Raw genomic sequence first — 24,767 nt, forward strand, 5'->3', positions numbered from 1 at the left:
AAAACACTACATTGTTTTAAAAAGTCCAGTCACGTGCAACAGTACAGTTTGTTCAACAGATACTTCTTTGTATACATTTCCATGCTTGTGTTGTATATAGATAGTAGTATTTTTAAGTTCAGGTATGATACTCAGCTTTTGTAGTAACTTAGTAACAATGCATATGCTGTGTCACGTGTTCATTTATGCATTTTTCATGCCCGTGGTGTAAGAAAATGGCCATAAAAAGATGTTCTCAGTAGTAAAGAAATTTTCCAAGCTTCCCTCCTTGGCAGATAAAATACTTAAAAACAGAGCAGCACAGTGATTCCGAAGTTCCCTTCCAATCCGTGCTAGTCTCTGGTTCTATGATAAACACCACTTGTTTCAGCACGGATCACAGCATTATCCTTGGTTTTGCATTAATCTAAATATAAAAAATAGTTGTCAGGATAGAAACTAAGTATGAGTGTAGTGCCAGTGCTAAGTCACAGCTTGAAGCAGTGATTGAGCACCTGGTGGGAAGGCAGGACCAGCCCAGGGGAGCTCAGGTGCATGTAATGTACTGAGTGATTGGAAGCCATGCAGCCAGGATCCACCCCTTCCCAGCCCTCATTTAAGGCTTGGCAGTGGTGGTGAGGGGATGTTGCTGGAGATCCCTACCTACCTGAGGCCTTCTGAAGGTAAGCAAATTTTCTTTTTTCGTTTCTGCATCCACAGCAGCTGCATTTGGGCTTGTTCTCATTTGCTGCAGCTTAGCACTTTGCTGCCCCACTGTTATTGCTGTACCTTCCATCACATTATAGCATTTTATATGAGATATCTTTACTTTGAAAGATTATCCTTTGGAGATAAAGAATGTCACTTCTAGTGTCTTGTTCTTATAATTTTTAATATGTAGTTGTTAAGAGATTGCTTTTGTCCAAACTTGATAACAATTTGGAAGAGGTGTTCTCTAGAGTTCCATGTTATAGGCTCCATCAATTTCTTATTTTGCTGCTTGTCTTCTCTGTTGTTGGCTAAACTTCCCTGGATGTGATCTTTGTCTCCCTTTCATTTTATAAATTAATCAGTTCACAGGCAATTTTTACCTACCACCAAACCTCTGAACCACCTTGACCTCAAAAATCCACCCAGGCTAAAATGGTTTTGGAATTAACGAGGAAGAGAAGTTGAAAGGGCTTTGCTGAAACTTGTTTATTTTTAGTGTTTTGTTTGTTTGTTTTGAAATGGAAAGCAGCCTATTATGTACTAATTAAGTACTTCACAAACTGTGTGAACATAAAAACAATGAGAGGGGAGGGAAGGCTGCTGATATTTGGATCAGGTTTAAAGTTAATTGGATACATCCCACATCTTGCTGGATAGCTACTCTGTTCTTCCCTGAAAAACAACCAAACAAACTTCTAAAACACCTGTGTAAATCCTTAACCTTAGCTTGATTTTGGTCTGAGGATGATAGCAAAGTGCTCTTTACAATCTGTGTGTGGTTTCATTCAGGATACACGCCACCATCTGGTTTTCTGCATGGCTCAATAGCCTCTGCCAGGAAATCAGGCTGAGCATGCCACAGCTGTTCTAATGCCACTGCTTGGGAGCTTAGAACACACCGACACCTTGTGGGACACTGCTCTCGCTTGGCTATATCAGCTTCTATGCCACACCTCAGATGGTCTTAAAGTCTATCTTTTGAAACAATTCTTTTGTTTCTTTGGAGTAAAAAGCTTTTCTTTAACAATTTATGAGTGTGAGGAAGGCTTTTAAATTGGAATCTTTGGAGTTGTAAAAATTGTCCCTAATATGTCAAATGCTGTTTTTATTACTTTTTAAAGTCTCGTAATAATTGAATTCATTCATCATGAAATTCATGTCAGAAGTAAGTTATACTATAATAAAAGGAATGAGAAGAAGGAAGCAAAGTGTAAGAATGAAGCCAAGTGTAATCTTTTCTGTTCCTAGGCAAATGTATTTGAATATCACATTAATATGTCATTGGATTGTTTTGTTCAATATATTAGTGACACAGCTGTGCTGATCTTAGTTATTTTAGAGCTCTGTTTTGGTGAGTCTGCCTCAAATCTATTTTGATTGCTAGCTATGCAAATAAAATATACCTAAATTTAATAATGAGAGGTAGACCTAATTTATGTCCTCTTAATGTGCTTTAGCCATGCACTCAATGATGCAGACCATTTCCTAGAAGGCTTTAAGGTTTTCTGTTTGTCTTCTTAAAGTAGTACCTATGCATTTAGTAGCAATTAGTGTCTTAAGTTCTGCAGGAGTGTTTAGGTTCCTGTTGCTGAATCCAGTAGGAGTAGGTGCCAGAATAGTTCTTCGGGATTGTGTACCAACTGGTTTAATATTATTGTCTAATATTTGTTTTGAACATGCTGAAGAGTTGAATATCCAACTTCTGTTTGAAGTCATTAATTATGTAATGTATTGCAAAGGCTGATTTTCTGGGTAGCTAGTACCTTAATGATCAGTTCAACAGATTTAATGCTTCGTTCCCACTGACAAGATTCCAGTTTTGTGCCAGTTTCCTTTTCTTTTTTCTTCTTTCGTTGTCTACAGGAAGTAATTTGTTTTTTTTTTTGTGGTGGTTGCTGTTTTCTGGAGTTGGGTCAACAGGATCACCCTGAGATCAAAAAGAAGTCAGTGCAAGGGAAGGTGAAGCTGAACGAGTATGTGTGAGGGCAAAGCATCATCTCTGTGGCTGTTAGCTGTTAGAACTGTAATAATAGATGTGAAATCTCATTTTTGTTTCTGTTCTCTGTATGGTAGGTGACGGTGTCTGAGGGGAAGTTCAAAACTGTGATGGTTTCTTAGAGAATCCTGAAAGCCTTTGTTCATCTGAGACAGAAATCTGCTGAAGCTGTCGAGGAACATTGAGGCTAATTGAGACAATGGTGAGAGGCAGTCCAGATGTAGAGGGCTTTGTATCAGTAGTTTTCTTCTGTAACTTTCATTTAATCATGGTATTTAGGTCTGTGTGGTCCTACTCTAATGCAGTAAGGCATACTTTTTTCAGGGCTTTTTGTTTTTAGACAGCTGAAATTCTGAAGACTTATTGCTGTATGAATCATTGAATCATTTTATTTTACCTAGCTATCAAAATGTGTTCATAACAGCTACAGATGCCTTATTTATCAGAACCAAAACATCCCACAAGCAAAGCAGTTTATTGAGATCTTCTGTTCAGTGGCTCCTCAGTAGATAGTCTGGAGATGTACTCTGAATGTTGCTTTGGCTGCTGCCATATTTTTTTTTTCCCTGAGGTCTATACAGATAATTCAGTGCAGTTTTATCCTCATATCTTCTAAACAGTGCTATAGCTTTACATTCTTGAGCCTTAAATGAAAAAGAAGAAACCTGAAATTTAGAAAGCGTTACTCCTTTGAGATTTTGTGATAAGAATTTATCTTTGCTTTGCTTTTCACAGTCTCCTTACATTCTGAGTCAGAAAAGGACATCTCTGTAGAGAATGTAGTCATCACCTTGATGGAAGCCTCCAAAAAATGTGATTAAGGCAGCATTAGAGTTACAGGCACATTGAAAATGTGAGCCTGTATTTGCACTGAAACCTTGGATGAAAAATTTCTGTGCAGCTTAATTTTAGACAAATGAAAATGAGGAGTTAGGATCCTTATTATCAACCGTGATTGTGTAACTAGCTTTAATTGTACGTTTGCAATGCGCTGATTCTCCTTTTTCTCATGAAAAATGGGGTTGTATGCCATAGATGCTTTTTCCCCATAATTGTCATTACTGCTGTAGTAGACATTGAAGACAGTACTGAAAACCTTTAGGACTTGATTTGAGCTTCCACTTTGCTAGCAAGGAGGAAATGACCTGAGCTGAAAGGGAAGAGCATCATAGAATGTCTTAAAGAAGCCTCTCTGTGAAGTGATGCATCCAGCTCTCAGTAGGAGACTTGGGACTTAAGAAATGACCAGAAGTATTTTAGGCTAGCTGCTCTTTCTGGATAGTTTATTAATAAGTGAATGTAACATGTGGTTGTTTTTTTAAGTATTAAAATATCATATTCTAGATATTTTTGTTCTGAGTGAATACACTTTGCTTTGAGAAGCGTTTAGTCTTTGAGGTACTCTTGAAAGAACACAATAATATCGTTATCTTTCATTGAAGTTCATTATCTACATGTATTTGATTTATTTTTTTCCTATCCAGAAAAAGGGATATGTATATAGAAATTGAGATGTGGAAGTGAAGTTTATGTTTTAGTGAGCATTGATAAATGTTATCAAGCTGCATCCTATGTTTTTCTCCATGCCACAAAAGTTAGTCCTATAATAGGACTAACTAAAATCATCAGCGCAATTTCATTAAATTTCTCAGCCTGATCTGGGGACAGGATTGCCTTTAATTAGGGGCTAGAAATCTGAGACTTGTCTGGATTTCCTTCTGGGTAAATCTGAGTGTTCCAGAGGTACAGTTTGACTGAAACATTACAAGCCTTTTATCTCCTTTCCAGCAGTGGTTGTTATCGCATTGAAAAGATACTTTAAAATTGTTAAATGCCTTTAGGAACTGCAGTTACTTTGAGTAAAAATTGTGAGCTTTTCCTTTCTTATAGTTTTAATATGTGAAAGCTCTTGCCAAATATTGCTTCTAGTGCCTGCAGATTGAAGACACAAGCGCAACAAAAACGTGAATGATTTAAGATGTTGGTTTGACAGCCAGGGGTGGAAATGAGAGAGAAAAGAATGAAACAACAGGTGAGGAAGACAAGGCAGCTCTGTGGGTGATTTGGAGGGTTGGAAATAAAAAGGTGATTTGCAACTTAATACAAAAATGAATATAAGCATGGAGAAGTACAGAGGAGGACAGTTGGTCAGGTGATTGTGGATCTTGTGAAGCAGATGAAAAGTGAGCTGTAATGATGCCATGTTTGCTTGAATACCAACAAGTAGGAGTTTGCAATCACGCATCCCTGATTGGGAGTGATTAACTGAAGATGAACCTACTGAATAAGTAGGTTTCATGCCCAAGTTCCAAAAGGCATTTTTCTGAAAAAATATTTTGATGAACCTTTTCTCCTTATGATTTTATTTTCACTGTAGGAACACTTTGAAACACATGCCAATTGCAGTAGTACTTAAAAATGGGAAGGATGGCAGTGCAGGTCTTTTTTGTTACGTAACTGAAATAATCATTCTGGATTGTTTTCCACATACTATTTAGGTATTCAAGAAAACATGGAGACTGGAAAAAAGAATAACTGAGTGAAAAGCTGTTAAGAATGTGGCAGTGACTGTGAACTTGAAGTAAGCAGAGTGAGACTGAGCCACAGCTTTTAGATGAGTTAAAAAATAAGCATCTGGAAGATTGGTTTAGAATTTCAAAGTACAAAAGTAGAATGAAAAAGCTACGGGTGAATTTGTATGTGGAAAGGCATAGGGGACCTTTTACTTTTCGAGATCAGTGGAGACTGAGACAGGACTTGTGACACAAGCAGAATAATAGCTATGGAATATTGTTTTGCCTACTTCTGTCCTGCTGGGTTTACTGCAATGAGGAATATCTTAAAGTGGTTTGCTATGCTAAAGCTTTTGCTGAAGACATAAAAGAAGGATGCCAACAAGATGAGACAGAAGATGGGCATTTACATAAACAGAAGTTATTTCATAATAGATGTGAGAGTGAAGTTCAGCTTTAGAATTGATTCATTGTATTTTTGTGTGGTTTACTGTGGGTAAGGGTAACCCACAGTTAACAAGTGTACTCAGGCTTATCCAAACAGTGGCTAGAAATAATTTTACCACCTATGAATCAGGGCCTGAGGGGAATTCTAGAGAATGGGGTTTGAACTGCTGTAGATTTTCACAAACTAGGGAAGTTGCAAGAAAAAAGCCTTTGCTAGGGGCTGAAATGAAGGGGGGCAGAAAGCAATAGTTTAAGATATTAAGGTTAGTCAAACAACAACAAAACCTCTCAAAATAAGAGGATACTTTACTAGAAGGATGGACGGTATGTCCTGTTCACACAATATCAGGTAATGATTATTTATGAAATATATTGGGAAAGAAATGAAATGCAATCATTTGTGATTTGAACAAGACATTGTGGAGTAGGTGTTTGGTGAGGCTTTGATTTAGTTCTGATAGGAGAAAGGAAGTAATTAAAAATGTGTGCGTATATCATCAAATAGAGAAGCAAAGCAAAGAAGTGGCTGGTTGATCTTATTAAGTAGAAATCTGAACAAAATCTTTCAGGCCGTTTTGCTGACACATCTGTGAGCGCTGAGTGTGCACAGCATTGCTTTAAGAGGGAAGAGGGAGCAGAAGTTCTGTAGCTCATCGGAAATTTGAGTGTTGATTGTTGGTGTTGTGGCTCAGAAGGTTATCAGCACAGGCATCCTTCAGCCTGCTTGCTTCCTATGTAGGTGCTTTGCATATGCAGTGTGAATGTCAAAGTCCTTGCAAGTACCATCTCTCATGTATTGAATGATTGCTAGAGTCGTCGTGGGTTTTGCTTGTGCTTCTTTGTTTCTAAACAAATCAGAGTTCCCCTTGATTTGTATTGTTAACGGTTATTTATGATTAAAACAAAACTCACACAACACATACTCAAAACACACTATGTTGCTCAGCAGTAACAAGTATCTACACTGATAGCTAATTGGCTGCATTGGTAGCCTGAAAGGAATTCTCTAGACATCTCAAAGATGGTTAGAAAGCCAGGTACAGTTTCTGGGGACCCTAGGAAAAGTTCTTCTTCTGTTCACAGCTGTGAGCAGAAATTGCAGGAGTTTTAGGTATTTTTAAAACCTTGCAAGTGAACTATGCTGATACTGCGTGGTTCCTGTGGTTAGTTTTGGATTCAGATAAAAGAAATGACAAGAATTACTAGATTTTGCATGTATCTTTTTAGGGGGGACAATGGTGTCATTGTCATAAGTGTTTTAACTCTCCTGAGAGCAATATTTTAAGCAACTGCCTCATATTGCTTGGGCACCACAGCTACAGGTATCTTTATAGTACCCACATAGTTCCACTGTGGATAGGAACAGTTTCAGCAGCAGGTTTTTTTTTTTTTTAGTGTTCAACCTTTATTTTGGTGCTCTGCCTCATCTACTATTAAAGCTGGATTCCAAATCTATTGTGTCTGAGACTTTGCATGAATCTTAGCAGATGTATAAGTACATCAAATGTTTGCCTCTGAAAACTTTTTGGGAAAGTACTTTTGAATGATCTTTCCAGCCAAAATGTTGAGAAGGTATGTAGAGACACTTAGCTATTCTTGATGTAATAAATCTATGCAATTCCAGGATAAGAATTTCATTTATTCTTCTCTTCATTTTATTTTCCTCCAAATTAGTTCTGTATGCTGCTAGCTTCTGTGTGCTTGGAGGCAGAATTTCTGACATATGTCTGTTTTTCCTTGGGATCGTCTCCCTCTGATTTCATCCCGGTTGTCCTTTTAGTCTTTCTAAAACTTTTAGTCCAGGTTTTAATTTTAGAAGTGTCAGTGGATTAGAACAGGCTGACTCAACCTGTGGCTGTGTGGTTTATTATTTTCCTGGGTGGCTTTGTGGGTTACCTTTCTCTCCATCATAAATTTCTGGTATTATCTAAATATTAGACTCGAAACCTTGGCCAGTCAATTCTGTGGGGTTTTACCACTTTCATCTCATAAAAGCTGACAGCAGTGTTACTCTGAGCCCACAGAGATGCACTGACACATAGCACTCATAAAAATTAATAAAGCTAATGCCCCTGTTCTTCATACCTGTGGTGTAACTACTGATGAGCAGAATGAAGTGTGGCATCTCCAATAAAGGCTTTGGAACTGTGGAGGCAGTACGGCAGTGCCTAGGGTAACAATGAAATGATAAGCTGCTTTGGTTCACTCGCTGGGCAAGCTGCTGTGGAGGTTTAGTTTCAGCTATTTCTTCTGACTTAATTAGAGGGGATGGACTTGCAAGCTGCTGTGTATGAGGGGGAAGTTCTAAAGTGAAAAGGGAGACTAAAAAAAGACAAATGGAATCTAGTTTCTTTTCAAAATTGAGTTGGTTTTGAGGGGCTAATGGTAACAAAAGCAATACAAAGTGCTACTTGCATTCTTTCAGAGGAGATGCTGTTTTAAATACAAAACAAGAACAGATCTATTGGGTGAACCATATCTGGTTTGGGAGTAAAACTCGTTTTAGGTTCCACATGCCGTCTGTCCTGGCTGACGTAAACTAATTATCTTCCTGTTGATAGTACATGGACTGGTTTTTAAGCACTGAACAACATCTGGCAGTTTTGATATCTTGCACAAAACCTCAGTATTTGCTTTGCAACTTAGGAGTCAGGTTCTGTTTTTTCATCTACTTCTGTACTAAACAATCATATCCATTTGTTTCCGCTAGAAGCCTGTGGATGCTTTTGAAACTGTATTTTAGATACAATCAAGATTTTTCATGAAATGAAAAACTTGATTAACATGGAGAACTTAAGAAATATACATGTAATTACTACTAATGTTAGTAAAAATCATCGTATGATTGTAAAAAGGAGATTTATCCACATTAAGCAATTATTACTTAAATTCAGCCTAAAGATTGCTGCTCGTAAGACAAGGAAGGATCTGAATCCTTAAACAGAGAATCATCAGATATTATCAGGGTGTCTTTCAGAGATATGTTGTAGTCATTGTATGCTATTTAGAGTTTTTTTTATGTGTGATGTGGAAAAAGATCTCAAAAATATGAAACAGACTGCATTTAGAATTACTGATAAAGTTTATAGATGGCATAGTGGGGAGGGCTTAATTCATAGAGAGTAAGGCTAAGTAAGGCAGAGAAATCTGGAACAGACTTAAACTACCCACAAAAATGTACTTTTTTTTTTATCTACAGCCATGTCTAATGTTATCTAGAAACACCTGTGCAGAACAGGCTGTGCTATAGGAAGAGAGTCATGCTAGAAATGAATACTTCAGATAGTTGAGCAAGAAGTCCCTATGCAGTGCTCTGCAAAAGAGGGATGCATTCTAACAGGTCTAGTTAGCAGTGCTGGAGAAATCCAGGCAAATGGTATTATTGTAGTGGTGTGATTAGGGTGAGGAATATGAGACTAGTCAAAATTTGACAAATCCTGCTATGTAATCTGCTTAGTTTCAATTAAGGAGCATTTCCATCATTGGCAGTGACCGCCTGCAAAGGGAGCAGAAAATGGTCCTATTAGGAGTATTTACTTTAGACAAAAGTAGAACATGATTCAGTAGATGGAAATAGATTCTGAAGAAATTTTGGGTTGGAAATAAAGTGTTGCTTTTCACCAGTGAGTGTACTTAGGCATTTCACAGTCATACTGTAGTTGCAGTAACTTATTCCATTTTGACAGATGTTCTGCCAATTTCGAAGTAATAGCTGCTGATTGTCTTACTAAGCTATATCTGATTCAGGTAGATGTTAATTCAAGCAAGTGCAACGACCTGGATTTTATGCTGTCCATTCTGGCTTCATAATGTATCTTGATGAATTTATAAGGGACTGATTTCCTTCCACCTCAAGGTACTTTCTGACAGTTTCCTATTTCACTGTCCTGTTTGTGAAGTCAGTCTGTACCTCGTTGCCTGTTCTGTACCATCCACTTTTTGCAGTGCTGAAAATATTTACGCTGAGTTACAGCAAAGATTAGTCATCTTTATCATATTTTGGTGTGGTATGTATGGCTAACACGTATTGTGGTCGAATAGTCAACTTTTTGTTAGAGAGAATGCATTGTTCTCCAGCATTGGCATATAGAGTGCTCTGTGTCTATGCTTCAGAATCCATGGCCAAGTACTTAGAGCTCTCTTTTCATTATTAATTGTTATGTGGGGCTTGGAATAACAATTACTACCTGTCCTGGAACTGAGTTGGTGTGATAAAATGCGAAGGGGGGTAACATGGACAGTGTCTGTAAGGGGCAATTGCAAATAAATCAGTAAGTAATGGACCCAGAATGTGGTTTACTACTACACTGTATACGAAGTAGTTGATATACGAACGTTTGTAAATCCTTTGTGCTTTTATATAAGCAGTTACTGAGATGATCACAGCTAGTGCTTTTCTACACATGAAAAATTAATGTATATTAGATACAGAGAATGCAAATGCAATTTTTGAGGTTTCTGCCAATGCCTTAAAAGTGGAATGTTAATTTCAGGAAAATGGAAGCTTTTCTGTGGAGACTTGGGAAGTTAGCGAGGGGAAAGAGAATGGTGAACTTAAATCCTTGTATGACTCTTTAGCACCGGTGTTGGATGATAGCAGTGTCAGGAGAGAACCTTTAGGAGAAGACACATCTTCAAAATTGGATCGTGTCAAACTAAATCTGAAAAGGAATACGCTTTGCCTCGATGTTCATGTTGCGTATCACCATCAAAAATCATTTTGATAGCTGGTAAAAATGATCTTGTTCATTGTGATTATGATCTTTTTGACTGAACTTCGTGTTGGCTGCAAAGCTTGTGTTGGGAAAGTATTTTCAATGAACTTGAACAATTAGAAATCAGTGTTTGATGTGCCTGCTAAAAGCGTGACGTGACTACGTGCATAGCAGTCTTCTGATTTCATTTTTTCTCTTCATCAGTGCTTATGTCCAGCAGCAAGAATGGAAAAAATCTTCTTTGAAAACATTTTTCCAAATATGGAAATGTTTAACGTTCATAAATTCACATTCTTTCTTTTGCTTCATGTCTTCCACGCTGTAATGCATATACTCTAAAAATTGTATATACATATAGTATACAATAATGCATTAGTCCCACTGTTATAACAAACCTATTTTTCTTAACTGTATTCTGAAGTATTTTAATGTAGTCTTCCCATATTTAAAGAAGTAATGTCTGTCTGTAAATCTCATCTTCTCAGCCTGCTGTGCAATTACAGTATAATATTTGTAAGGTGCATTGGGATTCTGTAGGTGTGGAAGTAGATTTTATATTGTCAGGAGTTCAGAGGTCCTGTTTATTTCTCAGGAGAAAAAGAAAAAAAAAACCTGCACGCTCAGAATGAACTTTTCAAAGTGAAACGTTTGAATAGAAGAAGTATTGGTAACTCCATGAAAGAAGTGATACTGACACTTAGAGTTACTTTTTAGGTAGTGGAGTAAGCCTTAAATTGTGCCAAAAGCATAAAAGGACCGAGTTGCTGTAGTACTTCTGCTGCAAGAAGATGCGATGTGAGCTAAATTTTAGGAACCTTAAAGGCACCTAGTTTAATTAAAATGGTCATAAAAACAAAACATATGCCAGATCTTCATTTACTTATCCCTTGCAGGTGGTTTGTGGAGGTGGCAGCTACTTGGTAATGGTACACTGTAAGCGTATTTGTTGCTCAGTGTATTTAAGAGGTTCTGCAATGGAAGGAGAGGTGTTTCTATGGAGAGAAGATGGTAAGGCAGATGAAGTCCTTGTCTATGTTAGATTGCCAGTAGTTTTTCCATGGTTATTGAACCAGAGCATATTGGCAGCATATTTGTGGCAGGCTTCCTTACTGTCTCACTGAAGTCAGCATCTCTTAAATGATGCCAGCAAGGAGACAGGTGTGCATCAGTTGTCTGGAGACCCCAGGCTGCAGCTGCCAAGCAGGCCATATGTGCTAGGACAGGTTCTTGAGTTTGCTGTGTTAGCCAGAACCTGCAACATGCTCTTGTGATGACAACAGGATTGAGTAAAGAGGTAGAAGAAGGCCCATACAGCTTCACACCTTCCCAGGCATTGACATGAATACATTTTTTGCTTTCACAATGAAACTGCACTGTGCTATAAGGATGGTTTTAGATGAAATAGAATTCTACTAAACACGATGGGAAGCTGGTTTTCATAGGTATCTTTTTCAGTTTGATTTCAGATTATCAGTACAAATATTTTATGGTAACTTAGTGCATAATGTGAGCTAAATATGAGTGTCTTTATTTGCTCTGTAACAACGTTCTTTTAGACTGGGTTCCCAACCAGTGGGTGGTAAGCTGGCTGTTACTGCCTGTGATGCCTAGGGTTTTTCAGCCAGTTGGAGTATTGGAATGGGATGAATACAGCATAAGGCATAGGTATGATATAGTTTGTGATTTAATAACAATTGTACTGTGCTGTCTATCATACCATATTATCCATACATCTGTTGATTCACGTGGCTGTTACAAGGAAATGAATAGAAATTGGGCAACTTGCTAATCAACTCCGCTGTAGCATCCTTCTGTAGGAGAGAGTATTGATATTAATTGCTGTGAGCAGTTTTTAATATCTATATAAAATGATAATGCTGCAACGTATTTGAAATGTGCCAGGAAACTGAAGTAATTTGATCTCTATCATATAATCAAAATTACCTCTTTAACATGCCTAATTGAACTGTATAGCACACTCTGCATGTACTGCAGTAATTTAAAATACCACTGAAGCTTAATTGCATTGTAAGCAAAAACTTAAGTCTAAAAATAAAATTATAATTGGTAGAAGTTTGTGTGTTTTATTGCACTGTTGTTTGTTTTACCATTGGTTGTAAATATAGTAGCTTTTTCAAGTACAGCCCATTTAAAGGAGGGGGGAGGGAGGGTAACATCTTTAGGAATAACATATGGTTGTTTGTGACCTACAAAACTGCAATGAAAATCCAGGCACCAAATACATGCATGGTATCATCATAAGTTATTGCAGTGTTCTCATGAACCTTCCGTCACTTCTCCATGGCAAATGGTGGAGTTGAGCTCTGTAACAGCATCTTCACTTGTTCATTTGAAATTAGGGTGTTTATTTATGGTGTATGAACATAAATAGCATTTTACACCTTGTAAAGAATTGATCATCTGTATGTTAGACAGGACTTCTGGGTTTTTTTGGACCACAAACAGGAATATATTTTATCATTACGACGTGATGCTGTGAGTCAAGACTCAGGTCAGTGCACTCAGAATTGCTGCCAGTAAAACAGCACTGAATTTGTTCTTCTATGGGTGCTAACTTTTATATTCATAACTTCTGTTAATGGTAGCCAGAGTAGATTTTTTGAAGTTCAGACATGTGGGTACTGTTACAGATTTTGTAACTTAGAGTAGCAACATTGCATAATTTGAAATTAACACATACTATTCATTTTAATTCCTTAAATCATATTCCTCTCCCCCAGTAAAGGACTACTAAATGAAAGGTTGATTGATCACTGTGTTATTTTGAGACTAACTGAACTTACCGGTCAGAACCATTAGCAGCTTTTCACTGTGGCTCCTGCCTCGTCTTATTGGCTCACAGGAGGCTGTTGTCATGTTGTTACCCCATAGGTAAGCAAAAGAAGGGGCTGAAATGATGTTTTGTGAGATGGTAGAAGAAATAAGAAAAGCTGCAAGCAGCACTGCTGCATGGCATAGATGTCCTCCCAAAGGTGGGGCAGATCTACAGTGAACAGTTGATTTTGATATCCATGCAGCTCAGTGGGTTTCACAAGCATATCCCCTGGGTTTGCTGTACTTTGATAGGAATGTGTGATCTCCTTGAGTGTTGTGGCTGGCTGTGAAGGCCTTGGAGAAGTCCCTTCCTAAAGCAAAATATTCTGAAACACCCTAGCATGGCTGTTGTGCCCATAGTGCATCTGCTTTGTTCCTCTGTGAACACTTAGCTGAATGTGTCTGGTGTACAAATCACAGTGCAGTTCCCACTTGAATGGTGTGTTTTTCCTTGAGAGCACCACCCACAGCGATGTTGCTTTAAACTGAGAGATGTGATTAACTGAGGAGCTGAGAAGTTTTTAAGCTTTACCGGAAGCTAAAATGTTGCTGTTGGTTTATTTCTGTGGAGTTTGGCAGTACGTTTTGTCAAGAGTAAGGCTTTTCCTTTTGATACCTTTACTTTCTGAAATAATGGCAATAACAGTTAAGCTGTTGTACTAAAAATTTGAAGAAAATTGTAACTTTTCAGTGATGGAGTATTTCGTAATTGTTAGCTTCCTCTTATTCTTCAAATCTCTCAGATAATTAATAATGGAGAGATGTGGCTTTAATAGCTGCAATAAAAGAAACCAAATATTAGTGTGGTGCAGTAGCTTTCTGTCTTTAAGTTTATACTCCTTATGGTAGACGATTTCTGTAAGTTTCAATGGCTGCTAATAAGAGCTCTAGTAAAAAGATAAAAAAGCATTGAGTGTCTGTAATACAGCTGTATTTACAGTGCTGCTGCTTTCCAGTTTCTTTATTGCATAGGCAGTGGAAGACTTGTTTTGTCACCCCATTGAAAATGCCATCCTCAGGAGCAGTTTCAGGTTTAAATTTACTGCTAGCACCACTTGACGAACTCTGAAGAGTTGCATGAAGACAGCAGCCTTGTATATAACATCAGAACAGTTCTAAAGGAGCTCTTGTAATTAATCTGACTTTACAACCTATTACATCTTATCTTCATGTTTATTTAAAAAAAACACACACACACACACACAAAAACCCCACCAAAAAGATGAGCTGTCAGAGTTATATACTGAACAAGGGGGATTTATGTTGGCACAGCCTCTGTAGGTGATTTTTTCTTTTTTATTAGCAAGCTAGGCAAGATATAGTATGCAGTAAAAGTTTTACTGTGCTCTCCTGCTATTGCTTTCAACTTCTTTTCCTTGTATTTCAGATGATTGTGATATAATTGTAGTCATGATTTAATATAATAAAACAAGGTGTAAACTTGTAGTACACTCAGTATGGACATTGGCACTTTGTGAAATTGAATTGTTTCAGAGTAAACTATCAGGCAACGCAGTACTGAATATTTTGCTGATGGCATTCTGTTCATTGGCTGCACTGAGTTATCTTCAGAATTGTGTTACAATCTGCTAGATGTGCTTTCCTTCAGTTACAGAAAATACGAGGAAGATGGAATAATTCTGGTTGACTGTATTTTATATTAATCTTCTGTCAGTACTGCAGCAAAGCAATTAATACTAGTTCAATAGATACTTGGTTAACATTTCAGTCCTTTTGAATGAAACTGAAACTTGCACTAAAGCTAAGAACTCAGAACAGAGTGGAATATAGGAGTTTTCATCACAGGAAAGAGAGATATAGGCACTGTTCTGAATCTTTCATGAGAACTTCAAACCTAGAAATAAGTTTATGTCCTGTGCCATCATAATAGTATTTTATATTCACATCTTTCACTGTGAGTTGTCTGATTCTTGTAATAATTCTAACTACAGGAGAAATAAATAGATTGGAAATCTTGTGTTGTTATTTGCTTTTTTAAATTTTCTTGCTTGACATGTTTTTTTTTTAATAGCTGAGTGACTTAGATTCATTCATTCATTGTGAGCAATTAAATGTTCTCTTGGTTTATAAATTTGTATCTTGAAATTTCTTCTGTTTTATATCGTTTGAATATGTGGATTCTTGGTAATTCTTAGCCTGTGGAGATTGAAAGCTGTGCTAATTTGGTCAAGAGCTGAGATGTAGTGTAAAACTGAAGCCCTATTTTGGAAACCGTATTTGTAATTTTGAGTGGGGCTGTTGATTTCCATGGGGCTACTTTTGCACTTAAGAACTAAGATATGAAAAACAGAATGTAGTGAAATTTGGATCTTGTGAAATAAAAAAGCAAAAGATCTCCTCCATAACGTAGGAAGAACTGATTTTTTTTTTCAAGAGACTCGAGCAAACAATTCTTAAATTTTTGTCATCTCTTTATAACTTTGAGTAAGAAGGTAATTTAATTGGTGTATAAATGTGGCTAGCCGTGATTAGCACAGAACTTGCCCAAGAACTTCCTAATTTGGAGAGCAAAAATAGAACACTTACTTGAATTTATTTAGACAGTAACACAAGTCAGGATATTTGACTGAGACGTGGACCAATGCACTAGCTACATCCTAAGAATAATATCATTTTTCTTACTTAGATTTTGTTTCTGAACAAAATAGTGTTTGTTTCAAGTTGTGTGTGGATATGCTGGGAGGTGTGCTGATAATTGTGCCTGTGTGTGTGTAGACTCAGTCTGAGAGCTTTGTCACTTTCAACTCGGAAGAGCTACTGATGCTATGGAGCTGATTTTTGGCAAGAAGAGAGAGATTGCTCCTCTCTTCCCTCACCAGAGGACTTGGATCCATCAACTGACTGGCAAATGATCCTTGCCTCAGTTGAACTTCTTTTTTTTGTCTTTTGGAATTAAGTGACCAAAACTTGATTTCTTGGCTGGCAATTGCATAGTGAAGCTAGTTGGTGTAGACTTCAATTTCTCGCATCTGTGTAGTGAAACCTAGAAGTAATGATGATCCAAACAAGGCCGAGCTGTTGTTTAGATAAACCAATTTGGATGTTTCTTTTCGTATTATAGTAGGCTACGTTTATTCTCAGCTTTGGGGGAAGTTCCAGTTTTCTTATTGCCCTTTGTTTTGACAAAGGAAAATCTTTTGCATCTTCCTTAAGGAAAATGAAAGAGACAAAGCTTGGTTTGTAAGCTCCTGTAGAGAATTTCAGCTTGGTTTGCAGTAAATCACTATCTTCTCACAGATCACATGTTAAAGCTTAGGTTCTTACCTAGATGGAGGGGGGGGAGGAGAAGAAAAGAGGATATTCTGTTATTGGGATTTGTTTTTGTGTATCAATCTGTGAGATATCAAAGCAGGGAATGCTTTTTCAAGTTCACGTAACTCTGGTTCCTGTGGAGCTCTCAAGGTAAATCATGAGTACTGGATCCTTAATTACATGGGGATATGGATGTGTTTGCATTATTGCCTTTGCCAAGGATCTGCCATTTGGATGCCTTCCCTCTGCCTTCAGGACAAATGGAGTTGATGGTGCTTACTCTTTTCTGTTAGTATTTTTGACAGCCATGGAAATACTACATGTAAATGAAGTGGATGTTATGGCTGCTTTTTATCAGTGGCTAACAGTCTGTTTCACCTTTTATTATCTAAAGATGGTGCAGTTTCTAGATGGTGGTCTGGGCAGGTACAACCATTCTGCTGTTGTCAGAGACTGAGGACGTGCATTCAGAATTATGGTTCACAGAGATTCTTTCTAGGACACTATTTGGAATTTAATATTCCTTGCCTTTGATAAAGTAACAGGATGTTTAATTTCACAGGCAGGAAATGCATTGCCTTCCCTTTCATAGTGATGTAAGAGAACACCTTAATAGCTTTTCATGTTGCTACGTTCATGTTTTCATAGCGCTACTGTCTGTGTCAAAGCAGATACAAGAGTGAACAAAAACCAGTACATAGCAGCAACAGACTCAGTATGTTTTAACTGGCTTCCCCAGCTGTGTTCCTGGGGAGCACTTGAATCAAGCTGTGGCAAGTGATCCCATGGTTCATGGATTATCTCTACAACTGAGTTTGAATCTCACGTTCTGGTAAAATAAAAGATCATCACAGCACAGGAGGTCAAAACGACAGTTTCAGAAATAAATGCAGAAGACTTCATTGCTTTGTAGATGAGGAAAATTAGGGTAAGTACTTTTTTATTGACTTGTTTTCCGTGAAGAATGAAAGAAATACTGATATTTCATATTATCCTCTTTTTAACTATATCTGTGAATTTTGCAGCAATAGTTCACAGCAGTATTTACTGAAACAGTATCTATTTTTTTTCTACTGAAAAATGCAAGACTTTTTCAGCCACTTTTTATTCAGAGTACCTTAGTTTTGACTTTCATAGTATGTTTGCTCTGAAATGAGTAAATCTGATTACATTTAACAGTTTTTAGTCTGAGTTGCTGAAAGGGAGTGAAGTAGCTAAGTTGTTCTCAGCTTTCTTAATGCTGCTATTCTGGTTGTGCAAATTTGTAGTTCTTGAAGGGTAACATTTCTGAAACAACAAACACAGCTTCTTGGATTTGCACAAAGGCAGTGGCACAGATTTGGAGTCTCTTGATTTGTAGTTAATCCTCTTCACTTTTTAGTCTTTGTATAGTAAGTACTGTAGACTCAACTACTCCCAAATTTGGACAGTGTATGGGATTGGCTTCAGAGATCTGCAGGAATATTATGCCTGAAATGTAATCAGAACTTGAGTTTGTGTAAAAACATTATTTTAGCCACAAGTGTATTATTTCCTCCTGGAGGGCAGTACAAGATTAAAGTGGTTTGGGAGCTTTGCATATTTTACTAATTTTGAGTGTTTCTATTTTTCTTTTCCCTACGTTGTTTAACTTTTTGTTCCCCAATTGTAATTAAACATGACATATAAAGAAATCTCATTTCTGTTATCCTACTTAAGTTTCAAATAGAACCTTGATGATTTTGGTACTAATTGGAGGTTGATTTTCCTTAAAGTATTTGCATTGTTGCTTTTAAAAGCATACAATTCACTCTCACAGGAAAAACTCAGGTGTGGATATGTAAATTGCTTAGTCAAATGAAGATACAAATAGTGTGTGTAAACATTGAAAATTGTGCTCTGTGTAAATCCTCCGAGATCCCAGTGCTTTTCGGAGTATGTTTGCAATTCTTGGCTCCTCTTTGTTACTAAGAATGTCTTTTAAAAAAAAAAAGTGCAAGTATAGGAAACTGCATTTAGATGGCTAATCAGTGTGAAGTGGGTGGTTAGTTAACACCTCAGTACAAGATACAGGTGCCTTGTTGATATCTGAGTTAAGATGAGAAGGATGATTTTGGTTGCCTACTTTGCAGAATCTCCCTTGTTTCTGTCTTATTTTTCAGTCAGAAGAAAAGCGAGACCAACACCCTGGGTTTCTCACTGTTGGCAGTCCAGTGCCCATTCTGCAGAAATGGAATCTGTTGTTCTGGGAATGGAATAGCTGAGCATCATTAAGGCTACTTTGAAGCTGAAGTTGGACATACCTGTAAAACCTTACCCCAGAATAGCACAGAAAATAGAGAAGTTTTTACATGAAGAAAATTAAGTATGTAGCTTCTTAGCTTTGCTGGGGAAACATAAGTGGTTTAGGTGGGATGAAACTTATATCAATGTCTGTGATCAACTGTGTGAGGCATTGAACATCTAAAGCTTTTGTCACCCAGTCTCACTTTTTTAATAGTCAAGTTTGAAAATGCAGTACAGAACAGGAAAACACCACTGGATTTTAGACTGATTTTATTGAGCTTGTAAGATTGAAGCTGTAGGCTGCTGAAAAATACCTGTTAGGTCTTATCTGTAATAGTTACACTGTCACTGATTAGCAACGGCATTAGTTAACATTAATAGTAATTCTGATAGTCATTTAGAGAGTTTGATTCAGGGTTATAGCATCCTTACAGGACGTGTGATCTAGAAAGCTTCTGAAGTGAGAAACAGGATGATATTCTCTTGATAGTCTGTAATTTTGAAAATCGCATGTGTGCTTATTCCTTTAAATTAACTGTTGCCATCAAGTTAAGTACAAACAACAATGGAAGTGGGTATCCTTCTGTGTGTGCACATCTTCAGATTAAGATGTGTTGATTTTATCCCATTCTTAATCTTTGTTGTGGGTGTTTTAAATAATACAATAACTTCATTCTTTTAAAGTTTCTACCAGCGGGATGTCTTGAAAATGCTGCAAATGAGAAGGATTACAAGTTGTTAGAAACTATAGCCTTTGTAAGTCTTTGTAAGAATGACTAGTGGAGTACTTAGATTGTGTGCTGTTATCCTCCTTACATTCTTTAATGACAATCTACTTTTAATAAATGTGTTTAGGTGGGTTAATTGGAGTTGGTAATAAATCTAGTCTTATCCTAAAGAATACATACTGATTGAAAGTCAACTTGTATATGATTATACGTAATTTGTTTTATTGGCTTTGCAGTTGCAAGAAAAAATGTGTTTTGAAGAATACACAAGATCTGCCTTCCACTCAGTTTTGGAGTAATAGATATTTTTTCTCTTAGTGTGGAGAATTCATTCAAGTTACTTAAAAGCACATGGTTAAGCTGATGCTCAAATGCAGTGAAAGACTTCATGTTCAGATAATGATGGATATATATTAGCTATGTATGAAAAAGATTCTCTGTCACGATGTAATATCAGTTCTCTTTTGCAGAGATGTTATGAGTTTCGAATGCTGCTGTATACAGTTTACCTGCCTGAAGTTTTGAATGGTTATTTCAAGCTGTTTGTACTTGACAAGTGTGGGCGATGTCCAAACAGCCATCTGATGTCTGTTTCTTTGACTTGGCTGTTAGAAAAAAGGGCCATTCATTCTTTCTCAATCCCTCTTACCTGGCAGAGCCAGTCCTGACTCCAGCTATTTTAGTATTCTCTTTAAAATATTCTCTTTAGTGTTCAGTTTCTAGTATTCTTATGTCTGCTACAAATAGATCTGAAGGATGCGGGTCTTTGTACGAATCCAGTCTTATAGTGTATCTTAAACATGTTATCCAAGTATCTTTGCTGTGCCATCCACTTCAATCAGCATCTGATCTTTTGCCTTCCGTTATCTGTTTTATGTGCTGTTTGTCTTTATTACCAAATGAGATAAGTACATATGCCATAGTCTCTGGATGTCTCGTAGGGGAAATTATCTTCAGGTTTCATTCTAAATTCATATCTAATGTATAATTAGCTTCATCTGAATAAAGAAAATCATCTTTCTCACTTGAAGCCACAGATTTCCAGGACAGAGAACCTCTTTGCACAGCCTACACGATAGATCTTTTTCTGTATTTTATGATGAGTGAACAAGAGCCTTGAAGAACAGACTTGGCCTCAAGTCTGTAATGGGATCTTAAAAGGGGCAGATCCAGTGCAGATGCTGTCTCACTGTGTTGCTGCTTTGGAGAGGCCCATAAAAGGCTGCAAATCTGAAAATACCCATTAGATAGAGTGGATAGAACAGCACCAGCAGATGTCAGAGCTGCACCCTGGGGTTCCAGTCCTCTCTTCAACAAGCGCTGGTAAATTCTGTTGGAAAGATGCTGCATGTGAAATTGGTTGAGTAGAAGACAGGATCTTCTTATCCAAACAGTGTGACCTTCAGGAATACTCCCTGGAGTTACTCTTGGCATGGGTCTGCATATATACATGAAGGAGAAAAAAAGTTATTTACCTGTGTCTGCTTTTCTGTGTGTTGTATTGTGTATCTGTACATGTGTGGCAACCTTCTCTGCCTGTTTCTGTTTAGCTGGTAATTCAGTGATTGCACCATGGGTACTGTGGTACTGAGCTTGTTGCTAGGACTTGACTCTTTCCATATCTGCTTAGGAGATATATGTAAGATAAAGTGAAAGAAATGAAATATGAATAGAGTAATTTGGAAGATGAGAGGGAAGTTCATCCATACTAGGTTAGTTGAAGGAGCTTTCTAGCTGTCAATGAAGTTAACTGTTGATCGTGAGGTGGTACAGTGCAGGATAGAGCACTGCATGTTACATTGGTGGTTTTGTACTTGTTAAACTTTTTTCTGTTTAAGGAAAAATAGTTCATTTCCTTGAAATCTGGTATTAACTTTTGACTGCCTACCACCAAATACTTCATGAATGCAGAGATGATGAATTGCACAGAGATGATTTTCTTACACGGATTTTTGTGTTCATCATAAGATGTACTTAACTTATGATTAAAGCATCAGCCAAGATTGTTACTTACACCTGCATCGTTACACACACTCAGTTGTGAGTTCAAATTCCAGCAGAATTTTATTTGTCACTTACAGCTTTATCTCAGAACATCCACTTTGCAGAGCTGTATCTTTCCCACTGCTGCTACTCTGAAATGCATACGAGGTTTTTTGGGGTATAGATGGGAGGAGTTTAGCTAGTATGAACTATGATCTTCTATGTTCTTATAGTAAATGTAAGTTCACTGTTTATATTTGGTTACAAATAATGATTAATACTGATGATTGATCTCTTCCTAGAGCAATGTTGTATTACTGTAACTGTCTAGACATTAATTCATAAGAATATAATTTTATAAGAACAAATTAATAAATCTCATAATATGCAGTGGTTCACTACAGGCACCGGTCTTCCAGATATGCCTGTATTCATCTTTAACAATATATATCAGGATAAAGTCAGGACAACAGTGATTTAATATTTCATAAAAAATTGAGCAGAGGGGAAGAATTGTGCTTTTGAAGTTAATATAATAAGTAGTAGATTGCATGAACTGCAACTTTTCTGAAAATTATCTATTTTTTTTCCTTTAGGATTCAGAGTTCCCTGTTGATACCCAAGTGAACTCATACCTTGCTCCTGCCACAGAGTACAGTCGACCCCTGAAACATGGAGTGTATAAACTGGAAAACACTTTAAGACTGCATGTCTCAGCAGTGAGCTGGTAGGAGCTGTGAGCAGTACATTTATTTTATTGTTAAATACATGTTGAGTCTTATTCTTTTCAGCAGATCATTCAGAAGCTTTAATTTAACATGCATTTTGAGAAATGTCAGGGGGAGATTCTCTGAAGAATATGAAAGTGGAGAAAATGTTCATGAAATTTAGTGGGAGCGTAAATACAGGAAAACATATGAGCAGAACTGTTTACAAATTGAGATTCATCTTTGTAAGAAGGGTGGAATTCAGTTAGCAGATATAAAAGTGGGAAACACAGATGTCTGTACAGTCTAGTTCCAGAATGCTGAACATTTTTGCTATTTGTATTTGGTTACAGCTTATTCCCTTGGGTCAAAAATCAGAAGAGTTTAAATTCAGATTACAGCGTGCAATAGCCTGTAAGCAGTGACATTTCAGGGCTTGCTAGCTACAGGCAGAGGGGAAAAAAAAAGTTAGCACTAGTATGATGATTCCAAGTAGTCTAGTTAATGATTTTTTAAAAAGATTAAAATCATCATTGTTTTTATCTTTAAAGTAATTTCATGTAGCATGATACTTTTCTTACTGTTCTCCAGCTGCTAATAGATTACTTCTGAGGGTGTTGCTGTTTAAAAACAACAAAAAATAAAAAACCCAAACAAACAAACAAAAACCCCAAAACAACAGTATTCAGCTTAATTTCCTGTTACATGTAAGAAACATAATCCAGTTTAGTTATGTTTTAAAAGCTTAAAAGTGTGGGCAATTTTCATGCAGGATAGAAGCTTGACAGTTGACTGACCTGTGCAAATGTCAGCATTGTGAAGAAATAAGTTTTCATTATTTAAGCAGTACAGAATAGCAGAGCCAAGTAAAGCAGTGACAGAAATTATAGAAAATGCTTTTTGGGATAGGTAAGTGTCAGGCAAATCTTGTCTGTGAAATTGTCAACAATCTTTATATATATTTAATAACTGTAGTGCAAAGCTCACAGACTTTCAGTTGGCTGCACGTATTTTGTACTGTTTTATTCTAGCTTGACAGGGTTCCTCCTTAGTCTCTCAAATACTTGATTCTTGTTTTCCATCTGGCTAATGCCTAACCTCAAATGCTTGAGGTAATACTTTGAATAATTTTCTCTTGTATTGTATAGTCATATGAGGCCAATTGGGAAAGAAATCAGCGTTGCTACTTTGAAGAGACTGTGTTAAATCCACCTGAAATGTTACTGAGTTAGTGGGCCTATCAAAAAGCAGTTAGTGCAACAGTGGTGTATTTTTGGGGGGGAAAAAAAACAAGACTGACAGAGAAGGAAAACCCTTCCACCCTTGCAGGATTTTCAGTGAGCCAGGTAGAATCAAAATTGTTTTAATCTTTCCAGGTTGTTTTATCCCAAGACTTATGCAAGAGGCAACAGTGTAATAGTTTCCATGTTAATGTTTGTCAAAAGTTTCCTTTTACCTACAGTAAAAGTGAGATTCGTTATAAGCTACTTTTAAATTGTATTGCAAATTACTTGTATTAAAATACATAGTGTATAACTTTGAGTAGTGATTGCTCAAAAGCTCATCAAGGAAGGACACCTCTACCGAAGTTTTGCAGTTACTGGGTACTTGAACAGAAACAGGGTAAGTGTAATGTGTGTAATGTAAGAATATTCTTTGCATCTCTTATCTGTTTTGAATGATATCTTACATGTTGCTGAAAGGAATTATTCTAGTTATATCCAGTGTTTCTAATTATTGCTAGAAGAGATGGTTGTATGTACTGGAAATTCTGAGTTCTTTCCACAGTTAGTAAATGGATGTCATACACCTTGAGGGTACAATACCACTAATTTACTAGTTAAAAATAATTTGGATGTCTTTAGACTTATTTGGAAACTCTTTAACAACTTGCTTCAAGAAACAGCAACTAAATTAGAAAGGGAAAAAAAACCCAACAAAACAATTTTGGAGCATTTATTTAACAATATACGATTATATGATGTTGACTTTCATCAGTAGGTAGTGCTTTAAGCAAAGTGAGGGCTCGAATAGAGCTCTAAAATGATTTGAATTGCTTGTTTAAAAACATAAAAACATAAAAGCAGGAAAAGCAAAAAACATGTTAAAATGTTCTTGCAAAAATGTAAGCACTATAAACGCAGACTGTAACTGAACCTCTCATTTGCTTAGAAATCTCTTTATGAACACAGTGGATTGCAGTTTCTGCATGTTTAACTATGAAAAAACAACATTCAAGACTCCAAGCTGTTTTAATTAAAAAAGCTGTTCTTGTCTGTATATCGTTACTTTGAATCAATCTTTGTAAGTGACTGGACAGAGTTTTTTTTCTTGTCTTGCTAATGCTGAACATTGTATTGTTGCTTTGTTTGGTATCAGCGGGTCATTTTTGACAGTGTCTCCTCTGTAGTATTTAAGCACCCTTCCCTGTTTGAGGAATAAAACACTGAGTGTTCCTGTGTGTTTCAAGGAAACAAACCTTTATGTTGAAGGAAAGGACACTTCTAGTACTCCACTGGCAGCAAACGATGAAGGATTTAAATGGGGAAGAGAAGTTGCAAATACTTAAGTTTTGGGTAAAGTTTCAAACAGAGCTCATACCTTATTAGATGATG

General features: G+C 36.9%; 1 protein-coding gene across 1 annotated transcript in view; it reads left to right on the forward strand.

Moving 5' to 3' along the window:
* Positions 1-24,767, forward strand: part of SPAG16 (sperm associated antigen 16) — a 356,401-nt gene that overhangs the window by 36,508 nt on the left and 295,126 nt on the right. The window contains exon 10 of the mRNA XM_031604580.2: positions 22,042-22,172. Coding sequence (XP_031460440.2) covers positions 22,042-22,172 — 131 coding nt within the window. The remainder of the gene's footprint in view (positions 1-22,041; positions 22,173-24,767) is intronic.

Source organism: Phasianus colchicus, chromosome 7, assembly GCF_987193195.1.
Source record: "Phasianus colchicus chromosome 7, bPhaCol1.hap1.1, whole genome shotgun sequence".
Taxonomy (NCBI): Eukaryota; Metazoa; Chordata; class Aves; order Galliformes; family Phasianidae; genus Phasianus; species Phasianus colchicus.